Here is a 22,381-nt window from a genome sequence, read left to right on the forward strand (position 1 = left end):
GAACTGCTGGGTGAGGGGAGTGAAGCTGGAGCTGCATCTGCCCGCCTGCCTGTCTGCGAAAGAGGCTTGTTTGGAAAACAAATAGACGAACTCCTCTAGGAGGTGCAACATAGCCAAGGAGATGGTTCCAGAAACAGGAACGGAGTGGGCCAGATGGGGGTTTAGTAATACTTTCTTTGAAAATTAAATGGATAGTTTGCCATAAACACCTTATCATAGTTTTATTTAGAATTTCTAATATTTCAATTGACAAATTTAAACTCATTTTAAATCAATGCCAATATAGAATATCTCAATTTTATCGTTGAGAAATCAGATCTCTGCTATAATCATTAAACCGCACCTGATTTTGGAAAACTTGCGACTGCCACGCGTTTCGTTGTGTACTGCATTTTGTTTGTTTGGTTTCTGGTGTGGCTTGCCTCAAGTTTTTGGTGTTTTGTTTATGGAAACGCGTGCGGTCAACAACAGCAGCAATATTAAGACGGGAAAATTAACACATGAAAAGTTGGCTAATAAATGGGGTTGCAAGTTTGCATCCAATATCAGACCGATCATCTCTCTGCTGGATTATCAACAGAGATAGTTGCTTAGTTTTTTCAGAAATATTAGTTAACATTTTCAAGTATAAGATTACACTTTAGCTTGTGAGTAATTTCTTTGAGAAGCCTGTTAAATAAGATATTACCATTAAATGCTAAAACAATTAATATGGTCATTGGCTGGCCAATAAAGCAACAAAAGTTGTAGATCAGACGGCGACAGCCCAAGAAATAATGGGATGCATCCCAGCTAAATTGGCGCCCGGGAGAGAACTAGTTTGGTGTTCAGGTCGGGCCGGTTCTCGATTTGATTTAGTTGATTTGGCTGTCCGGGACCAGAGTTATACACAGATCCTACACACACCTCCGAGGTCGCCCACACAGTTTCCCAGGATGTCGCAGACGTCTTCTTCGTTGGAGTCGAGGAATGCGAATGGAGGGACGCCACCCAGCCCAGCCAGCCACGTGGACAGTCCCCACTGTACCGGTCCCTCTGGTATCCCTAGGTTTTGCTACTCCCTATCATGCACTCGATGTGTGACAACAAACAAAACACTTTGCGAATCGCTTTCATCTGCTCGAAAATAAACCAAATTCCAAGAAACATTCATTCTTTGTTTTGAGAATAACGTACGAGAGCTCTTTGGGTATTTGGCTCGGAAAACGTGTTGAAAATCGCCCACGCGAAATGGGGAGTGGCGTGACCGATTGGCGCCCGGCGATTCTCAAAACGATTTAAATCCAAAAACATTTTCCCCACCAGGCCAGACCAGACCAGACAGGTGGCCATAATGCAGAGACCCCCTAAAGTGTCCCATAAATTCATTAATTTGTCGCGCGTTTTTTTTCACACTCGCATTCGCCATAAAATATTTGTCAGCTTTACGATGGCTTTAATTCTACCGTCGACGCATTAAAAACTAATGCAGGATAATTAATACGAATAAATTCTGGGAATTGTGAAAAGCGAGGGGGGAAGAGGGAGGAGGAAGGTGCACCCAGCCGATCCTCATGAATGTCGTTATGGATGTTTGGGCATTTAAATTTAGCATTTTAACCACGACGGGGCGACGATCAGCATCAGCCCACTGAACGAGAATGGGACGAGAATGAATCAGCCCGAAATAGAAACTGAAATGAAGCGGCGGCAGTGGCAGCAGCACGATATTTATAGAGATACCCTTATTGGCAGGAGTATGATCAGCGAAGTTGGTAAGGCTGCTAAAAAATAAGTATATGACTAGCACAGCACTAAGTTTTTATTGGCCTTTAATAATAAATAAAAACATAAACACATAAACGATATTAATTAAGTTTAATTGCATCTCATAAAAAATAACCATCTGTTAATATTGATTTGAAAATCGTATGTGATTAAATTGTAATGTAATTGTCATTAGCTACATGTTAATATATTGCATTTTAGATACAGCATTAAACTTTCTCACTCAATAAATATAGCAAACAAATGAGACATGCATTTAGTAATATATTATGTTAACATGTTAATGCAAAATCACAATAAATTACCGTCTGTGTAGAGCATTCAAACTTTCTCAGTTTTGAAAAACCAAAATAAATCTTGTTTTATATATACAAAATCGTACGATATCTCAGACAGATGCGTTCTGCCCACCTCCCCCATTTGGCCAATCTATTTTGGTGGTCCGCGCGACAAAAGCCAAAAGCGAAACAATTTGCAAATGTTTGGACCAGTCTGTTGTGGGTCTGATAAGATGGCGGGGAGGAGGAGGGGCTAGATCAAGTGGGGGCCCTATTTAGTCCATCAGTCAGTCAGTCAATCAGTCAATCAGTCAGTCAATCAGCGGCCCACACCTACCAATGTTTCTTGGCCAGATTGTCACTTGGCTGTCCCATTAGCCGCCACACTTTGGGTCACCGGCCCATAACGGCGTCTTACGTTTTCGGGGGGATTTTTTTTTTTGGGTGGGAGGGAATTCCGTGGGCGGCCGGCTAATCCCACCTTTTAGGGCCTAAGCAGCTTCTTTTTGCGCGCCTGCAAATTTATGCAAATTGCTGATTGAATTCAAATTTTCGAACTCGAAATTCTCGCGACGACAAATATGGCAACACGCCTTGCCTACGAAATTAATTCGGTTTGCGAGTCGCCAAAGATAGCGACCAAGCGACAGCGGAGACGCCATGAATCAAAAATTGTATAAATCGTATCAAGATCTTGGCGAGAGTCAAGGTCTTTTCGCCGTGGCCACGGCCCACATCTTGAGCTTTGGACGGCCAGGGGGGAGTTCGGGGGAGCAAAGGTAGTCCGCTGGCATAATTAACATGCGCCAGAGATGCCAACGACTTGTCAGCCGGGAAAAAAAGCAGAATAGGTCCCAGCAAACAAAGGCAGAAACGCCAGCACGAAATTCCCTCGCTGGTGGGTGTCTTGAAATAATCCCCACCAATGGATCCACTTCTTTTTTTTTTGGTTTCCTTGGGTATTTCGTATTTCAGTTTCGGTTACATTGCACTTGCCCCATGCAGGGATTATAGGTCTTACCCCTGGAGGAGATCTGCAGATCAGCCAATGCCTGAGTTATTTTATGATTTCATGAACAGTTTATAGCTGTGAGTTTAACATAAACAATGATGCAAACGAACTCTGATCAAACCAAATATATTTTAATTGCTGTTAAATTTGTCATGTGGGAACTGCTGTACTTTCACTAAATATTCTTATTCTCGGAATTATTCTACGTGACATTATTCTACCTAAAAGTCCGCCACTTCTTAATGATATTCTTTCCCATGTTAACTTGACTATCTGTCTATCCACTTCTTTCCCCTTTTAGCCCATCTAAAAACACCGTTTAGAAGAAAAAAAAAAAAGAAAAAACTCTCTCTAATTGCCGACCTTTTCGCAGACGAACTTTCCTCATAATCGCGACAGGCGGTCGTGTCCAGTCTTTTGGCCATTTCATTTGGCCCGTTGCAGAAACCGCTCACTTTCGGTTAACAAATCTCCGACTGACCTCGATGCAGGCCACACACACGCGCTCCACGCACGTAAAAGGGCTGGGAAAATAGAAAGAACTTTTGCGCTTTTCATTAATAAAGTGCCGCAGTCCGTCTGTGCCAGTAACACATATATTACATAGTAAAAGACCAGGCCAGCGGGCAAGTAATCAAGTGAGTTGTATACCTTCTACCAGCGCGAGAGTTACGCGGAGTAACCAGTTCCGTTTTATGACTTGGTCCGTCCGTAGATGGCCGTCGGTGCGGGCGGCTAATGAAAAGAAATGAAGTCCGAGTCCGAAGAGCGAAGACCAGTTGCAGTTTAATGGCTGGGGCAGAGGAAGTGGTCAAAACGTGAAAAGATTGGGCAACGGCAACATTGCAGCTCCCCGCTTTTGGCTGCTGGCTATGATTTTCCCTCACTTTATGGGCCGCATTTTCGGGGAAATGCTGCAAGTCCAAGAGCAATAACTCCGACATGGCTGTCACTTTTGTCGCTTCATTGCGGAAACCATTCAAACGAAATTTTCCTCATCGTGCGACAAATTTTGGACACCCAAGTGGAGAGGAAGCCAGCTCTAAACGGCGATTACCGGCGGGTTCAGGTGAGGTGAGAGCCACGCTGATGACAGAACCGAAATAACTTTATTTTACGACTGCTACATGTGGAAGTTCCGAATTTATGTGGAAATAAAACACGACACATCACGGACAGATACAAATAAATACAACTAGCGACAGTTTATTAATTATGATAGAAAGCCCCATGCTCTAATCCCTTCAAACGAGCGATGGCGCCACGAGGCCTAAGCTCCCCAAAATCCCTCGGTGGAAATTCGGGAAATGTTTGCCCAAAAACGAGCCAAAGGCGGAAATTGATTTATAGGAAAGCTGAAGGCTATCCTAACTTTTCGACACTAAGAAAAACAAAAGAAGCTGCTAAGACTATCCTAAGCTTTTCATCATCTGTGATCAATGAGTAAAATGTTGCAAGGTCATAGAACGGCTGAAAGAGGCAACAGTGAATTGAAAAGTCTGAAATAAACTTCGCTATAAAAACAAAATGCATTCTTTGCAAGTTGTATATAACTTTTCTCCAAGTGCACACCAATGCAAGCTTATAGATCTTCCAAGAAATGCTAGAGATACATTTCCGCTTTCGGACAACTTCAAAAGACCTACCGCTTTGCTCCTCCTATATCACCCTCTGATAAGCAGCGACAATTGCTATGCTGAGGCTGCTGCCACTGAACATCCCACGAGGCCAGCCGAAAATAGAAAAGCAAAGCCACGGTACGGCCAATAAACCTCAAATTATATGTGCTATATGTGCTTTATATATAGAGTAGCGGCGACACATTAAAACAAATTGAAATTACCAAATGCATCTATGAAATTTATCGCTCGACACCCAGACTGACTAAAAAGATACAATGAAAACGGCAGCGCCAGGAGGCGGAGGGGCGAGGAATTAATTTATGGACATCAATCTCAATACCGCAGTATCCAACAAGCCCATTGCCCCTCATCCCCATTCGTCTGCTCCTCCGAAATTTGTGTGTTTGTTGTTTCGGGTTGAAAATTTATTTTTAATATTTTTTCGTAGCGATTTTTCGTCTGCATTCGCCGCCCGTTGCCATTGTGGGCGGCCAAGCCCGATTCGAAAACACAATAAATTAAGAATATTTATTTGTTTGCGGTAATTGTGCGAATAATTGATGATTATGTGCCTCATTCCCAGCCACTGGAGTCCGTCGAGTCGTGGGCATCGACGAATGCAACTGGCAGTGCCGAGTGTTGAATGGTTTTTAATTAATTCCGAAAAAGGTTATATGAAGTTGACCCCTCATTACAGTAAATTTTAAAAGCTGTGCGGGAATCCCACGAGGAGCAGATTTTAAATTGAATGTCGACAGGTGTAAGCCTAAGGAACAAGAACACTGACACAGATCCTATAGCTCTCGAGACAGCTAGTCCAGAAACTCTGCCGGCATCCCCACCACATCCCATATTGTCTAGTGGTTAGGATATCCGGCTCTCACCCGGAAGGCCCGGGTTCAATTCCCGGTATGGGAAATACATGGCTAAACCTTTTTTTTTACGAAGTAATAGGCAACGACTAATAACTTAAAGAATTATGTAGAAATTAAGGATTTTATTGTACTTTGATATTTAAGTTTCTTTAAAATTTTTTAGAATTTTTTTTGTCGTTAGCCAACACTGATTATCTGAAGACATTAAGTCCCATATTGTCTAGTGGTTAGGATATCCGGCTCTCACCCGGAAGGCCCGGGTTCAATTCCCGGTATGGGAAATATATGGCTAAACCTTTTTTTTACGAAGTAATAGGGAACGACTAATAACTCAAAGAATTATGTAGAAATTAAGGATTTTATTGTACTTTGATATTTAAGTTTCTTTAAAATTTTTTAGAATTTTTTTTGTCGTTAGCCAACACTGATTATCTGAAGACATTAAGTCCCATATTGTCTAGTGGTTAGGATATCCGGCTCTCACCCGGAAGGCCCGGGTTCAATTCCCGGTATGGGAAATATGGAATATATACATTTTTTGTATGTATCTATATTCTTAATCAGCATCACCAGACGAGTAGATCTAGACATGTCCGTCTGGTCGTTTATCCGTCCATCTCTACGCAAACTATATAGTCCTTCAGTTTTAAATCTATTTGTGGATGAAACTTTGGGAAAAGTCTTTATTCCGTTGCAGACCTATAGGAAAGACCCTGATCGGCCTACTAAGGAACCATCGGAAAGAAGGGAAATAAAATGTATAACTTTGTTGTTTCTTAACATAAATTCTGAGATATTGTTATTTTTGAACGATTTTTGAATGACTATTTGATCTTTATAAAAATCGGACGACTGTATCAAATAATTCTAACACCTGCAAGAGTATATAAAATAAATATCATTAGGACACTTATCTTTCCAAAACTTATTTTTAAATGTTGTACTAAAAATATCTACATCGTTTTGCAACACTGATTATACAAGAAACTTAAGTCCCATATTGTCTAGTGGTTAGGATATCCGGCTCTCACCCGGAAGGCCCGGGTTCAATTCCCGGTATGGGAAATATGGAATTAATATCTTTTTTTGAAAGGACTGATTGGCCTATTAAGAAACAATCGTTGCTTCCTCACATACCATTTCTTCTTTATAAAATTGGTCGAAAAATTCATTGTTTTAACAGCTGCAAGGGTACATAAAATATATAATATATATCATTAGGCCACTTTTCTTTCAAAAACTTTTTTTAAATGTTGTACTAATAATATCTACATCGTTTTGCAACACTGATAATACGACAATTTTAAGTCCCATATTGTCTAGTGGTTAGGATATCCGGCTCTCACCCGGAAGGCCCGGGTTCAATTCCCGGTATGGGAAATATGGTTACATACTTTTTTTTTTAATTCAAAATATTTAGAAACTTTCTTATGAAAAAAATTCTAGCTCGCCTCAGGTTTCTTTGACCTTTCTGTCGCTTATAGCTATATAAAATACATACATTATTTTGTGGGTGATAATGTACAAATTAAAGGACCGAATGAATAGAAAGGCTGAAAAGCATGATAGAACACGAAGGAGTGCTCTAAAATACCCGTCTGAAGTCGACGAGGATTTTTCAGTGACCCAGACTAATAAAGGAGTTTTTAATTCATATAAGAATTCTTCTACCAACACCCCAGGGCTGGTACAAAGAAATATCAACTTTGAGCCGGATCAAGAGCCAGAGTACCGAAAATGTCGAAACCCAAGTCCCGAGGGAGACGCTCCCATTTATCGTTTGAATCCACCAGAGGATCCAAGGGATCCTCAACCGGAATGTAATTTTGCAGAAAATGGCCAAATAACACCTTCGAAATGTCGAGGAAATTCTTTGCTTTATTTTATCGCAGGATATGTCGTTGGAATATTATTGGTACTGATCTGGTACTACAAAAATCCTCAAAGGGCAAGCAGTGATCTAAATCTCAAATGGATTTTTATTGTGGTGCTCTTTCTTGTATTGTTGATATTGGTTCAAAGACGTCCAGCTAGGTGGGTTGGCTTAAGAACGCTTTTAAATAGCTATTGATTTCTTTTTTGCAGATGCATTGCCGCTCTATGCTTTTCAAGCTTGCCTAGTTACCAATTTCGAGCGGTGATTATTGCCTTAGCTCTCTTAATGGCTTGTTTGGGACCCGTAAAAAATATAATTCACAACATCTGCATTTTGGCGAACACTCTATACTGCGGGCAAAATGTACTTATTCTGGCTTTGAGGCTAATGCAACGTATTATATATGATCCATCTCATTCTGTGGAAGAGTCGTTTCAAGGAACGCTGACTGATGTGCGCAAGCTCATGAACAAATTAAATAAGCTTCTGATAAATCTGGAGAGACCCATCGCTAAGATACGTTAGTATTTAATTGCTTTCTTGGTTTCATTTAAAGAAGTTTGTTTTCCTTAGACGACACTTATAAGATATGTGTAGATTGGCTGGGCCTGCAGAAGGATCACTTTGACTACAAGATGGGTACTCCCTATAATCGCTGCATGAAAGCAGGAAACTTAAGTATTACACAGTGCCAAAGTGAATTTGGCGAAGAAACAAAAGACTGTTGTAACAAGGAACTCTTTAATTGGTTCTGTGTTAGTCTTAATACTCTGAAAACCTTTTTTAACGACAATCTTCAATGGACTCAAGTGGTTATTGAGGAAATATTTCAACGTGGGTTTAGAAACACATTAAAAACTGATTACAACTTTAAATTTTTACAGGTTTGCAGTTATGCTTTCTTAAAATCCGATTTATTTTTATAACGACGATTAGTTTTGATCATAGTTTGAAATTTAATTCCACGAGCTTACTAACCAATACCAAAGATCATTTACACGAACAGGATATAAACCAGCATTTGGAGTCGCAGAGGCTTAAGTTCTTTTTCGTTTCCCTTTGGCTTGACTTGATTATCTTTATTCTTCTGCTCACGGTTATCCTCCAATCCGTGTATTTTTGGTTTCGCTTCCTGGCGAATGGAAACTTTGAAAATGTCTATATAACGAAAGATTTCGAAAGCTTTGATGAGCAACACTATCAAGTAAAAGAAGTGAGGGCCTTACCCTTGAGCAATTGTGAAGAGAATCAATATGTGAAGGTAAATTTTAAACTTATATATATATAAATATATTTATTTACAGTTTTTCATATTAATCTTAAGATAAGCTCGATGCGACTTCTGCCCCAAGAGATCTCTGTAATGTATCGCTCCTGTGTTTTTCTGATAATCACAGGAATCCAGCTTTTCTGTATATGCTTTGTGGACTATAGTCTTTATAGTTTACTGATGTTGATGTCCTTTCATGGCCATATGACTGCTGATCTAAAACGTAAGGTTAAACCTTGCCAAATATTTTTTTAAAATATTTATTCCACAGCTACCGCTTACAAGAAAATTGTTATTAAAGGCGGAGGTAAAATTGGTGACATTCTACGAGAGCTTATTCACGCATTTGAGCCGAGAACCTCTAAAATGAATACCCGAAGATGTCTTCCAGTCCCAGGGAAGCCAAAATACATCCGATATTTATGGATCTTTTTGCTATATTTATTAGCCTGGCTTATGGTGTTTTGGGAGCCATATGGTCTCCGTCAAAGACACCGTATTATGGCATATTTTTATCCAGAGGAATCAAGTCGAAGAGCTCAGGACTTGCACTATACCATACTGAAGGAAAGAAGTGAGAAGTTTTTAGAGATATTACAAATTGACCCATTACTTGTTTTTTAGAAACTGTATTTAATTCTAGGTGCCAGCGAGCTCGTTTATTAAACGCTTTTATTTATAACAAAGGAATTTTATCCAGCATAGGCTGGTGGAATTCTCGTCAAAAATGGTAAGCTCTTAACTACATAATGTCAAAGAATTACTGATATTCAATTCTTCCAGGTGTTTTAGTGGTTTCCGAGGAACTTTGATTGGTCAATCGTGCACTATTTGCAGTAAACAGCTTACCAGGTTAGTTGGTTAAACTTTATAAAAAGTTACTTTAATCATATTTATTTTCTGCAGATCCGATAATGTTCCTTGTGATTTGCCAACCTGTAATGGAATCTACTGTAGGATGTGCTTTCAAGAGTGCAACAATTTGTGTATCTTGTGCAGCTCCCGATACGACAGTGATATTTTGGAATTTGGGTAATTAAAAGATATATAGATTTCCAGCCAGTTATTATTTTTTCCCGTTGCAATAGACACTATTCTGACGATTCCAATGAAGACGAGATAAGAAAGCATAGAGATTAAATCTGAAAATGATTCATCAGAAGATATTTATATTTAGACAGGACCTCTGAAAGTAGAATAATAACAGCTGTCACCTGCGTTATCAAGTCCCATATTGTCTAGTGGTTAGGATATCCGGCTCTCACCCGGAAGGCCCGGGTTCAATTCCCGGTATGGGAAACACTTGTGTGGACATTTTTTTTAAAAATTAAACCCAGTTTTTTTATTTTTCCCAAATGTATTTTCTACCACTTAATTTTAATTATAAACTGTTTAAATGTTTTAATTATGTTATTTATTTAATTTTGAAAAACCATTTCCTAACACAAATAATAGAGGGAAAACATTCATCCTAAAACAATTCCAGTTGTTTGGAAAATAATAAACTTATGTTTTTATTTTTGAAATCAAGAAAAGGAATAGCAAATCAAATAAATAGAACGTTACACTTACAAACACTAACTAGCCGTGCCGAATTTCAAGTCCCATATTGTCTAGTGGTTAGGATATCCGGCTCTCACCCGGAAGGCCCGGGTTCAATTCCCGGTATGGGAAACTGTCGTGGACTTCTTTTTTTATTTTTGCTATTACTTATTTTGTTGTATCTTTGGTATCTATAAAAAGTTTTAAATACCAATAAGTTGTCTTATGTACGTATATAGTATATCCATTATTTCACGAATTAAAAGTTTCTTTAAAATAAAAATACTTTATCCTTTCTTTGTATACGTTACATTATTTTTTGTATTCTTAATCGAATTCCATTGAGTTCTCAAATTCTTCTACCTATTGGCTGGCCCAAAGTTTTCTTTTAATTTGCAGAGGAATAAACTGTGTTTTCTTATTATTATATGCCCTAGTAAATTCACTCGATTCCCCAGCTTTGTGCTCCTCCTGCCTGAGTAATTTTCTATCCCATTACCTAATTTTCTCTCTCTCAATAGTCAAGGGCCCTTCTTCTTTAATCCAAATAACTTTCAGCATAATTTTCTAATTCAATCGGTGGTCCTTTTTGGCAAAACAAACCCAAAGTTCCGTGCTTTTCTAGGGCCGGGTGATGGTCTAACCTGCGGGTCTGAGTTACGAGACAGTTTCAAAACGGTTTCAGTTCAAGCGAAACGGACAGATTTTACGAGCCGCCTGCCAACTGAAAGTAAACTACAAATGTTTACACAACCGGAGGGCTAAGGACTAGGAGGCGTAGCTGGGGCAGCCTGCTAAAGTTGGAGCAAAAATTGAAAAACTTTTGCCATCGCCTTGTTTTTTTATGATGATGACGACGACGACGACTGCCGCTCGATGAAAACGCCTATTTTTGGAGAAGGGGGCAACCCAGCCACGCCTCTCACCGCCCTTTACGGAAGTAGGACAGATAAATATAAAATTCGGCGAAAAGTTTTCCACACGTATGGCTGCTCTTCCTGGTTACCAGTTCATAGCAAATGAAATAGGTTGCACTAGCAAGTAAGTTCTGTCGAGCTACTTAAACCCGAGATACTAATGTATCTTTGCCTTTCAAACTCAACTGCATGTGTGAGACTGAAGGAAAAAGGATCTGAATGCCAGCGGCTTTGCGTTTTCCTCCCCTCTGTCTAATTGTGTGGAAAATTGTAAGAAATTAATTCGCTTAACAAATTCCAGACACTCCCGTCTTGCATAAATATTAAAGCTATTGAGTATTTCTTCTTGAATTGTGGGGTTAAAAGTTTAGATTTCCACTTATTCGTACCCCTTTGCGGTTAGATTCTGAGCTTAATAGGGCGCCTGCCATCGGACAGATTCTCACATTACACGCGGTTGGATTTTCCCCCCACTTCTATTTTCCAGCTTTTCCTGCGGTTTGGCAATTTTGTTAAAGATACAAAGCGCCGATACGAAACAATGAGATGTGTGTGAGCTGTGAGGTGAGAACAAAGCGTTCCCGACCACAAAAACAGCGGGAAAGAGAAAATGGGCGCGCGGAATTTGCATAGAGGAACAGACTCTACGGTGGTAAAGGACTCGGTAATTAAGGGAAAAATATTGAAGGGTACTAAAATGTATTCATTGGGAGAATCGATACGATACGTGCTGATTTAAATTTTTGTCACATATTCTTTAAAATAAGATAGAAAAGGGAAGCATATTAAAGTGGGAATTTAAGAAATTTATTTAATAAATTAACAAACACATTCCTTTAGTTTTTGTGGGTTTACCCTAAGCAGTTATTAACTTCAAAAATTAAATGTAAATGAGAATAAAATTCTTGGGGTATACAATGATATTTTTCCACTGTCCTATTTAGGAATGAGATCTGGCTCGTAGTTTTTCCAACAAAAGAGATTCCGCAAATAAAAGCCACAGTACAACAAACCCCAAAAGGCGGCGAATCTTTTCATTCCGCGACGTAACGAGAAAGGAGGTCCTTCTCGTAATTGCAGCTCCACGGACATAGTGACCACGCCCACTCAATGAGCAAACACTTTCAAATGGAAGGTGTGCCCCGCCGCCAGGGTGATAGTATTCCTAATTACAACTTTAAAGGCGGGCGCACATGCGAAACCAAATTAAAGTGGTCGGTGGAGTCCGGTCGGGGTTTTAAGGACGGGTTAGTGCACTTTTTGATCGCCGAATCGCGTGTCACAGTCATTTCCGCCCGTCACCAGCGGCATTTCCACTTCTAACAGGTTCAAGTGCAATTTAATTGAGCGAAATGCATAAAGAAACGTAAACACAAATTAAAAGCGACATTTTTATTTGCGGTTTTCTGACCGCTCAAATTAATATGGCGTCGCCGTGTCACAGGAAAATGGCTTTAATTACCATTAGAAAATGGGGAGTGCACTTAGAGAGGAGAAATGGGGCTACGTATAATGTGTATATTAGCATATACAGGACATTATTAGATAGTACATTTTTAGCCTATTAAAATGAAAAACCATACACATATTGTTGTTAGCTTGAAGAATATTATATTTTGCAATATTTATTAGAAGTACTTAAAATATGTCGGATTGTGTTTAAAGCAATTGGAAGCTTATAATATAAGAAATAAGGGTACTTAGGGATGCCCATATTTAATTTTTAGTTGAATCGAAATAAATGTTAAACTTTAAAATTGATTTTTAAAAAAAGGACAAATATTTTTTGTAACAACCAAATGCATTTTAAACCACAATCATAAGAATGAAAAGTAAAAATCAGGTAATGAAAGGTATGAAAGGTGAAAACGGGGAAAGGCATTTACTCATTCTATCTGCAGGTCGTAAACAAGTTATTTTTCTATACATGATGCTACCCCAGAGATAAGCAAGTGCAGTGGCGCTAACAGGATCATAAATCCAGCGATATAAATCTGAAGCGAAGGAGTGAGATGAGATGTGGAAGGTGTGTGGGTCCCTATTCCTTTCCCTTTTTGAAGGCGATAAACCCTCGCACACGTCGAAGATTTTGAATTACTTTCGTTTTTATCACCAGTTTTCATAATTTACACGCGACCTGCCTAGGAAACGAAGGAGATTCGGAATAAATCGGTAGAGGTGAGAGGAATACTGCTGACGACTCACTTCATCATAAATTCACCTGTCGTTGCCAGTCCATCGAGGACCCAGAGAAAAACCGGACCTGCTTCCGTTGCCCAACATTGTCCTGGGAAAATAAAAAAGGTGGGAGTCGTCGTCGTCCGAGGAAATTTATGAATTTCGTTGGCGTGGCGAGTGCGCGAAAATTTCGTGGAATTTTCAGGCTGCCCAGGTCGGAGACGTTGTCGCGTCATTCGAATTGAAATTTCATTAGTTTTACGATGGCCCAGCCTTCTTCGATGGGTTTACGACACTTCCACTGAAATCTACGGCGGAGAACCAGGCAGCAGCCCGGAGTCGAGTCAACGCGATGAATTATGGAAAGCGATTTACATTCGCTGGCTCATATTTTATTGCTGCTTGTTAATGTTTTCATTGCTGCTCCTTTTTTCCCGACGTTTTCTTATTTGGCGAATGCATGAATTATGGATTTTCCCCTTATGGCGATGCCAAAGAATGCAAGCACCAAAAAAGAGAAATTTCTTTTCATTGTTGAAAAAACTCTGCGCAAATTTATTGAATTATTTAAAGAGGGGGAATGGAGTAACCAATCCTTGTTGGTTTTACAAAATGGATGGGTTCCGGAGCTAAGAAGGATAACATTGCTAAACTTAAAATCCATTTTAATGACATTATTTTTAGTACGCTAACACATTAAAGCTTTAATGTAGAAAGATGTGACAAAGGCAATGGTAATAGTTAATTTCAAGCTTTCATGTTGAAACGATTTGTTATTTTGAAGTTTAATATATTTAACAATAAATGTGTAAGTGTGTAAGGAGTGAAGAAGGGCGTTTGATAATCTGCGATGTGTTTTATATAAATATAAATTATTGTTTATCGTTTTATGAGCTTGCTCTTCCAAGCATATGCTTAATAAAATTAAATAAATCCCCTAAAATACAAAAACCCTAAGGTCCTACCGCTGCAGTCTATTCAAATATTGAACCAGTGCTGACCTCTTTGGACATCCATAAAAAGGAGACGACTCGCCACTCGAACGCAATAAAAATGTATCAAGAGCGGCGAAAGGGGAAAAGCGCCGGGAGATAGAGAGAAATGGCAGATGACATTAGTGCTGGGAGCGGAGAATTGTTATATTCTTAACAATATTCCGGATATTTATGACCCGTGCTGGAACCCATTGCAGTGGCTGGTCAAATGGAGCGTGTCCCGTGCTCCAGTTGCCATTCCATTTGTGCTGAACACTGAATGCCGGATGCTGAATATGCGTGAAAAATGTTGCGAAAAATTTTAATGCGCTCGCTGCGGGCGCCAAATGGAAATGGATGGGGAAATCGAGGGCAAGAAGGGGCCTGGGAAAATGGGAAAAATGGAAGGATGACAAATGATTATGGAGCATAATAAATTTCTGCGCTGATTGAGCGACTGCAGCTGCTTGGAATCGCATGCAAAAATATGAGAATCTAGTGGTTCGTTCACCCCCCCGGGAATAAGTCATCCATTAATGAAGCTAATTTGCTGCACAAATCCTAGCAAAGCTCTCCTTCAAATCCCATTTTCCAAGTTGAGCCAAGGCAAACAGAGGCGAGCACAAGGAGCCGGGAAAAGTTGATCCTGGCTGCTTATGGCTGACACGAGTGTCATCCACTCCTATCATATCTCAATCCCCCCTCAACCCGCCCATTTTCCGCCTTTTCCCCCCCCTAGCAAATAACTGAGAAATTGCAGTGGCGGCAAGTTTATTGTCTCCGGAGCTCCCAATCCTGGGACACACACATGAACCGAGAGTGAATCCTCTGCTCAAGGAGTTTAAATTTATTTTCTTCGAGTGCTTCCCTGCAATTGCAAGTGAAATGTCCGAGAGCAGGTCGCTTTTCCAGCTTTTTATCCTTGTGCTTTTATTTCGTCTTGATTGGGCACACAGTCGCCGACAAAAGTTTGCCCTCAGTATTGGCTTCGCCCCATTTCCTGCGAGTATGTGGATGGTTTGTCCTTTGTCCATCTGCTTGTCAGGAGAGCAGCAATAAGCCCAGCTGGACATGCGGATTATGCTGTGTTATTGAAAGCGACTGCACACGAGAGGTGAAAAATTACTTTTCTGCTTTTCGGAAGGGGATTCTAACTTTTCTGTTATAAATTCTACAAAACGGTGGGTTTGGGATATGAACCTAAGTTGTTGTTTGTTTAACTCTTGAACAAAGTTTTGCCGTCCTTTTCATATTTACGGCTATGAGCATTTAAGTTTAAGGTAATGATAAAAAAAAAGATTAGTAAAACTTGTTGTAAACTTACATATACAATTATTAAAAAAACTATTAGATATATTTTATTGAATGTATTTACTTTGCTTGTTTATATAAAGCATGGTTTATATATTTTTATTTTTTGTCTGTTTACAAGTTTAGTAGAAAGACTATTTAGGTTCGTAAGAAATATTTTTTGGTAAGTTGGTTTATGAATATACCATATTATTTTTAGACTTTGAACCTATTGAAAATAAAAATTTTTAGAGGAGTCACCCGACAGCTCATCCACAATGGCTAGTGACTGTAAAATCGTAGCGGTAAATATTACCCAATAACACATTAAATTCGAGACAATGACGCACTACAACTGAAACACCTACAATATCTATAACAACCGCAGATGAGACACGAATTTCTGTGTTTCTTTTTCGGAGGTGAGAAGTCGGGCGGTGGAAAGTCAACAATAATAAAATATTTAAAGAAGGAGAGGGAGTGTGGTTGGAAAAAGCGCCCAAGAAAATGAAGTCATCTTGTGCAAATATGGAAACAAAGTCAAGTGTTAATTTGCGTGGGAAAACAATTTTTCAGTTTCCGACTCTTTAGTTCGAAGGCCCCAAATGAGGCGGCTAAAAGTTCTTTTGATAACGAACGCTCTTGTTAATTTTGTTGTTGTAATTCCTTGAAAGCAAAAGTGTGTAAGAGGAGGGTTTTTGGGTGAAGGGTCTTGGCAATCTGGGGAGCGTGTGAAAGGTCAAACTTTGCTCCGACAACTTCAGCACTTGCGATTAGCCAAGCCAAAGAGCCAAAATATAAAGGCTAATTTTGTCGAGGCAAATTAGAGAAAATCCCCGACCATTAAAAGCCGCTCTCCATTGCAAAACCCCTAACCGAAAAACCAAACCCATAAACCCAACCATGGAGCCCAGGCAAAAGTTGACACCACAAAACATTAACTTTCAAGTACATCAAACATTTTGTTGGCTGTTATCTCAGCAGGCCCCACAAAGGTGCCACCAACTTTGCCGCAAACTGGGGCACCAAGGGGTTAAAGGAGGGGCTGGGGCGGTGGAGAATTGAAACTTTGTGCGTTGTTTCGTTGTTGGTTGTTGGCTGTTGTTGTTGTTGTCATCATCATCATCATCATCGTTGTCTTTTGTTGTTATGCGAATGACATTTCCATGTAGTACAAAAGTTTTTCGACTGCTTCTCGTTTTTATTATTATTTGTTGTCGCTGGCCCAACAACAGTGTGGGAAAATGTATTTATTTTTATGATTGTTTAATGTTTTATTTTCCACGTATTTCCAGCCCAGACACACACAGAAAAAGTTGATCTGCCCGTGAGTTTCGTTTGTGTTTTATTTAAAATGTTTTAATTAGTTCCGAATCGAGCCCATCATCACTGCATTATCGACTGCATCCAAGACCCATTCCCATTCGAATTAATCAAATCATCATCATCGCCCGAACGCCACTTTCAATCCCTTTGATCTCTGGCCAAAACATATTTCAATTAACGGGCCATGACCGTGGCAAAGGCCAAAAGAGATACCAAACCTGAGTCCACAATACCACTACCCCAACCAATACCAGATCCAAGTCCAAGGCAACGGCGAAGGTGATCGCGAAGGCCGGCGTCTGAGTCTCTGGGTGTGGTCATGTGTGGGTCTCTCTTTTTTTCCCCGGTGCATGTGTGGGGGCATCAATCAAAGCCGCAGTTAATACACAGTAGAAAAATTACTATTAGCTGAGAGGTTTCTTAAGATCATAGTAGATTATAAGAATATGAAGGTTTGTCAAAATAATAATGTAAACGATTTTTAATATAATATGTTGCTTTCCTATAATACAGCATTTAATTCAGTAAAATATTTTATGATCTTTCGTAACCTCTTGTTATTTTAATTTACAGTTTATTACTCATATCCAAATTATCTTCTTTTAAATGGAAGGTTGGGATATCAAATATTTATTCACCGTGTAATAACCTCTGGTAAACAAGAGAATAATGCCTTGGCCAAAAGGGGCAGACAGATCGGCTCGACTCCAAGTTACCCAGTGAGTGATAAATCAAAGCACTGCCCTCACAACTTCACCAAAAGGAGGCTATCTCCATATGGGGGCGCCATTCGTGTGGTCTCTGTGAACTCCGAGTTGCAAGCTCCACTCCAAGTGGATTTGATTCTGGTGGTTCCTCTGCCGCTGTGTTGCTTGATTTTCAATTTCATACGCACCGTTGGATGCATTTTAATGGGAGGAAAATCGCTGCACTGAGCGGCAATTTATTGATTAACGCGTTTTGTTTTTCCTCGCTCCTCCGCTCTGTGGGTAATTTTCATCACTTTTCGAGCGCCGTAATTAAAATGTATTTTCTTAAATCGTTTTCCAGGGATTCTTCTGCCTGCTGGGTGGTCATCCAGTTTATCCCCCCTTCCCCCATTTGCCCCTCTCAGCGGCAGCTGTCGTCACCAAGGCAAGGCAATAACTCAAGGGTCCATCATCAATTTAATAACCCCTCCGCTCCCCATTCAAAAAAGTGTTAAAGCGCGAAAAGCAGCAGCAGAAACGGCAACTGAAGTTGGGCAATTTGTTTCGCTTTGTCTGCCGTGGAAGGGGAAAAACAATGCCAGGTGAACTCAGGGGGGGTGGTGTACACTTTTCGACACTCATTTGCAATTTTTTGTTAATTTTTTGCCTTTGTCAGTCGACTGCCGATGGCTGCCTTTGATAAGAACTTGCCGCAACTCCGACGCAACAATGCAATAATTACAATTTATATTTGCAGATAGAAATCGCACATTAAGCAACGACAGCGGCAAAATGCAAACTGTAAACTGCAACTGCCGCCGCTTCAGTTAACCCATGAAGCCCATAAAGAAAAGTAAGCAAAAACAAAAAAAAAAAGAAAACAAAAGAAAAAGCTGTCAACGTGTGCGTTTTAACGCTTCGTCGACCTGGCCAGTGGGCGAAGTTAAGGTCGCTGTTAACGTTAATGTCCACGTTAAAGTTGCTCCGGGCGGCAGCTGCTTCCAGTCTGCTGCTTCCAGCTGCCTTTGCTGCCACTTCTGCTGCAGTTTTGGGCCACAAATGTCGGCTGCTGCAGGGGTCATTGCCGAAATTTCAATCAACTCTGGTGGCCGGCAAAAAAAAATGAAACAGGCGAGCTGCGCTTAAGGCAACGACACATTTAATGCCCCAAAAAAATGCAGGGGGATCGGGGGGAATATTATGAATATGCTCGGGAATTATATAATGATGTCTGCATACTCTTCTTTTTAAATATGTGTAATAATAAATCCATACGTATTATTATAATATGTTGCTTGCTTAATTGAGAAAACAATTATTTTATTCTTAATCAAGAAAGTGGCAGAAAAATCTTGACTTATATATATTTGTATAAGCTATTATTCTATCCCATTTTTATCCGATTTTTTCCGCAGAATAAAAGTTGTATGACATAAAAATAATTTTGGAACATCTTTTTAATAAATCATATAACCAAAACCCCCTATCAAATCCATATACCCCATTAATTTTAAAGCGTATTGCCCAGAAGTGACCCAAAACAGCAGACGGTCGATCCAGTCAATTTGGTGGTCCACTTTGCAAATGCCAAAACTAAAGATGACCTGATCCAGAGGAGGTTGCCGGTGTATATCCAGTTACACGTTTGACACCTGGCCTCAGCTGGCTGGATGTGCCTTTGGCCCCGATCCTTTTCATCTGACACAACTCAAACTGCTGGCGATTGCCGAAAAAGATCAGAGAGTGATCCAATGGGGGATCTTTGGATCCTGCTCCTGAGGTCTTGAGCTGGCCACGCGTGCGCCAGATCGAATTACCAAACAAAGCCAGCGGGGGAGAGGGGCTTTGGGGGGGCAAGGACCTCCTGCCAGGATATGGATGAGCAGCAGTTTGTGTGGCCCTCTGGGTGGTCCACTCGGATGCTGCTGTCGCTATCCTTAATGTCGTCGCCGCTTTCGATGGCAATGAGATGCGAAAGGCTAAGACTACACTCAGAGAAACCTAATAAAGAAACACAACAAAGAAATTGTATAGAGTAAACAATATTTTAGCAAAGGTAAACTAATAGAACAAAGACTTTCAATGTTTTAAAATTATATCAAAAATAAAATTTAATCTAATAATTTAAAACAGATTGCAATAATGATAACCATTTAGCCAGTATAGTGATACCAATTTATTATAAGAGGAACTTATAATTACAACATTGTTGTATAAACGGTAGCTAGCTTAGTACACACACTTTTTCATTAAAAAGCTAAATTTGAATAGTGAACTTAACCGATGTTTCGAGTGTAGTTGCACCTTTTGAAATCAGCAGCTACCTCCTTTCCAAGCGCCTGCAGTATATCATCGCGGCAAGGACACTTCAATTAGGCCAGAGCGCCGCCTCAGCAGCTTCTTTGTACCGTTTCTGTTTTCGCCGCGTTCCAATCGCAATTAGCAATTAGCACAACATTAGCGCGGCTGACCTTTGACCTCGCTGCCACTCCCGCTGAGCCCGCCATTGTCCTTGTGCGCGATTGTCTCCTGTGAATACTCCCCGTCCTGTCCAAGGAGTGTCCTCTGGCTCTGTGTTTTGTCACGCATTCATTCGCCAAATGGCCGGCAATAATTTGCGGTTGTCCCATTGTGTCCTTCGTCCTTCGTCGCTAGCAGGCGCCGCCGCATATTTACATAATTGCCCATGTCTCAGTGTCTCACGCCATAACGCTATAAACACGGCCAGCAAGATATAGCCCGCAGTTCCAAATAGTCAGCATGATTTGTGTGTTTGTGCACTCTCTTAAACTCGCATAAATATGAATTTGAAAAGTGGAGAAAACACACTTAAATAAAGAAGAAAACTTGGCATAATGTCATTTCTATAATGTAACCCTTTCCAAACTTTCGAAAAATGGCTTTGCACAAAAGTCCCCTGCACTTCTAAGCCCATAACTTTTCTTAAAGTCATCCGATTTACAAATGGCATACTTCTAAATGGTTAAACTCTCCAAAAAACTGCGTTTTCAGTTTGTTTTGTATTTTGGGGGCGATTTTCAAAATTTTCGAAAAACGGCTTTGCAGAAAAGTCACCAAAAACCTGCACTCCTAAGCCCATAACTTTTCTTAAAGTCAACCGATTTACAAATGGTATACTGCTAAATGATTGTGGTTTAACTCTCTAAAAAACTGCGTTTTCAGTTTGTTTTGTATTTTGGGGTCGATTTTCCGTCATTTTAATGATGTTACCCCTTTCCAAATTTTCGAAAAACGGCTTTGCAGAATTGTGGCCTAAAACCTCCACTTCTATGCCCATAACTTTTCTTAAAGTCATCCGATTTACAAATGGCATACTTCCAAATGATTGTGGCTTAACTATCTAAAAAACTGTGTTTCCAGTTTGTTTTGTATTTTGGGGTCGGTTTTCCGTCATTTTAATGATGTTACCCCTTTCCAAATTTTCGAAAAACGGCTTTGCAGAATTGTGGCCTAAAACCTCCACTTCTATGCCCATAACTTTTCTTAAAGTCATCCGATTTACAAATGGCATACTTCCAAATGATTGTGGCTTAACTATCTAAAAAACTGTGTTTCCAGTTTGTTTTGTATTTTGGGGTCGGTTTTCCGTCATTTTAATGATGTTACCCCTTTCCAAATTTTCGAAAAACGGCTTTGCAGAAATGTGGCCTAAAACCTGCACTTCTATGCCCATAACTTTTCTTACAGATATCAGATTTCAAAGTGGCATACCTCAAAATAATTGTGGTGTAATTCTCTAAAAATCTGTGTTTTCAGTTTCTTTTTTTTTTTTGGTCGATTTTCCGTCATTTTAATAATGTTACCCCTTTCCAAATTTTCGGAAAATGGCTTTGCTGAAAAGTCACCCAAAACCTGCACCTCTAATCCCATAACTTTTCTTGCAATCATCCGATTAACAAATGGAATAATTCCAAATGATTGTGGTTTAATTTTGTAAAAATATATTCCTTTTAAATAAACTTATAAAAGGTTTCCGATACTTATTTATTAAGAAAATATAAAAAAGAATGAATGAGTCCCCAGAAATAAAATTTGTGCAACATTTTCTTGTATAAAATCACCTTTATTTGAATTCTGTAATTTAAGAACCGATATATCTAAACTAACAAAAATTATATATACAGGAATGCGGTAAGGACATCAGGATCAGCATGGTCAAGGAATTGTGCCGGGCTTCGGTGTCGTCTTCAAGGTTATCCAGGATTTACCAGTCGTCGTCTCCCTTTTTCTACCTCAACAGCGAAGAGTTATATTCAGCGGTTATTATTTTATATCTGAAATTAAAAGACATACATAGAGCATTAGTACTAAATTAAGCTAGTTTCTATTGTCTGAAATTCTTCTAATTGTTTATTAGGTCTTTAAAATATAACATTTATTGTAATTTCCATTATTTTAAATAAAACATATTCATATCATAATAGAATGTTGTTATACCCTTGCAGAGGGTATTATAATTTTGGTCAAAAGTGTGCAACGCAGTGAAGGAGACATCTCCGACCCTATAAAATATATATTCTTGATCAGGATCACCTCCTGAGTTGATATAGCCATGTCCGTCTGTCCGTCTGTCCGTCTGTCCGTCTGTCTGTTTCTACGCAAACTAGTCTCTCAGTTTTAAAGCTATCGGATTGAAACTTTGCACACACCCTTCTTTCCTTTGCACGCAGTATATAAGTCGGAACGGCCGGGATCGGCCGACTATATCCTATAGCTGCCATATAACTGATTGATCGGAAATGCC

At 39.7% G+C, this 22,381-nt stretch overlaps 1 protein-coding gene and 7 non-coding genes across 8 annotated transcripts; all 8 read left to right on the forward strand.

Moving 5' to 3' along the window:
• The first annotated feature begins 1,651 nt into the window (after window positions 1–1,651).
• On the forward strand, window positions 1,652–17,230 carry LOC108040146 (DC-STAMP domain-containing protein 2). Its single transcript, XM_017117441.2, has 11 exons — window positions 1,652–1,754; window positions 7,237–7,588; window positions 7,640–7,950; window positions 8,004–8,264; window positions 8,315–8,691; window positions 8,755–8,923; window positions 8,972–9,274; window positions 9,325–9,430; window positions 9,493–9,552; window positions 9,607–9,732; window positions 17,182–17,230. The coding sequence occupies exons 1-11, from the start codon at window positions 1,652–1,654 to the stop codon at window positions 17,228–17,230; spliced, it is 2,217 nt and encodes a 738-aa protein (XP_016972930.2).
• Window positions 5,526–5,597, forward strand: Trnae-cuc. The gene has a single exon. It is a non-coding gene; the product is annotated as a tRNA-Glu (tRNA).
• Trnae-cuc lies at window positions 5,764–5,835 on the forward strand. The gene has a single exon. It is a non-coding gene; the product is annotated as a tRNA-Glu (tRNA).
• On the forward strand, window positions 6,001–6,072 carry Trnae-cuc. Its single transcript has one exon. It is a non-coding gene; the product is annotated as a tRNA-Glu (tRNA).
• On the forward strand, window positions 6,548–6,619 carry Trnae-cuc. Its single transcript has one exon. It is a non-coding gene; the product is annotated as a tRNA-Glu (tRNA).
• Window positions 6,863–6,934, forward strand: Trnae-cuc. The gene has a single exon. It is a non-coding gene; the product is annotated as a tRNA-Glu (tRNA).
• On the forward strand, window positions 9,928–9,999 carry Trnae-cuc. The gene has a single exon. It is a non-coding gene; the product is annotated as a tRNA-Glu (tRNA).
• Window positions 10,303–10,374, forward strand: Trnae-cuc. The gene has a single exon. It is a non-coding gene; the product is annotated as a tRNA-Glu (tRNA).
• Window positions 17,231–22,381: the final 5,151 nt, after the last annotated feature.

Source organism: Drosophila rhopaloa, unplaced genomic scaffold (genome assembly GCF_018152115.1).
Source record: "Drosophila rhopaloa isolate 14029-0021.01 unplaced genomic scaffold, ASM1815211v1 contig_163, whole genome shotgun sequence".
In the NCBI taxonomy this organism is placed as follows: Eukaryota; Metazoa; Arthropoda; class Insecta; order Diptera; family Drosophilidae; genus Drosophila; species Drosophila rhopaloa.

What these genes read in the sequence shown, in the direction of transcription:
- LOC108040146 (XM_017117441.2), top strand. Translation starts at nt 1,652, where the DNA reads ATGAATCAGCCCGAAATAGAAACTGAAATGAAGCGGCGGCAGTGGCAG. An exon ending in GAGACCCATCGCTAAGATAC is followed by an intron (nt 7,951 to 8,003) that starts GTTAGTATTTAA and finishes TGTTTTCCTTAG; the next exon opens with ACGACACTTATAAGATATGT. An exon ending in TGGAATTCTCGTCAAAAATG is followed by an intron (nt 9,431 to 9,492) that starts GTAAGCTCTTAA and finishes CAGGTGTTTTAG; the next exon opens with TGGTTTCCGAGGAACTTTGA.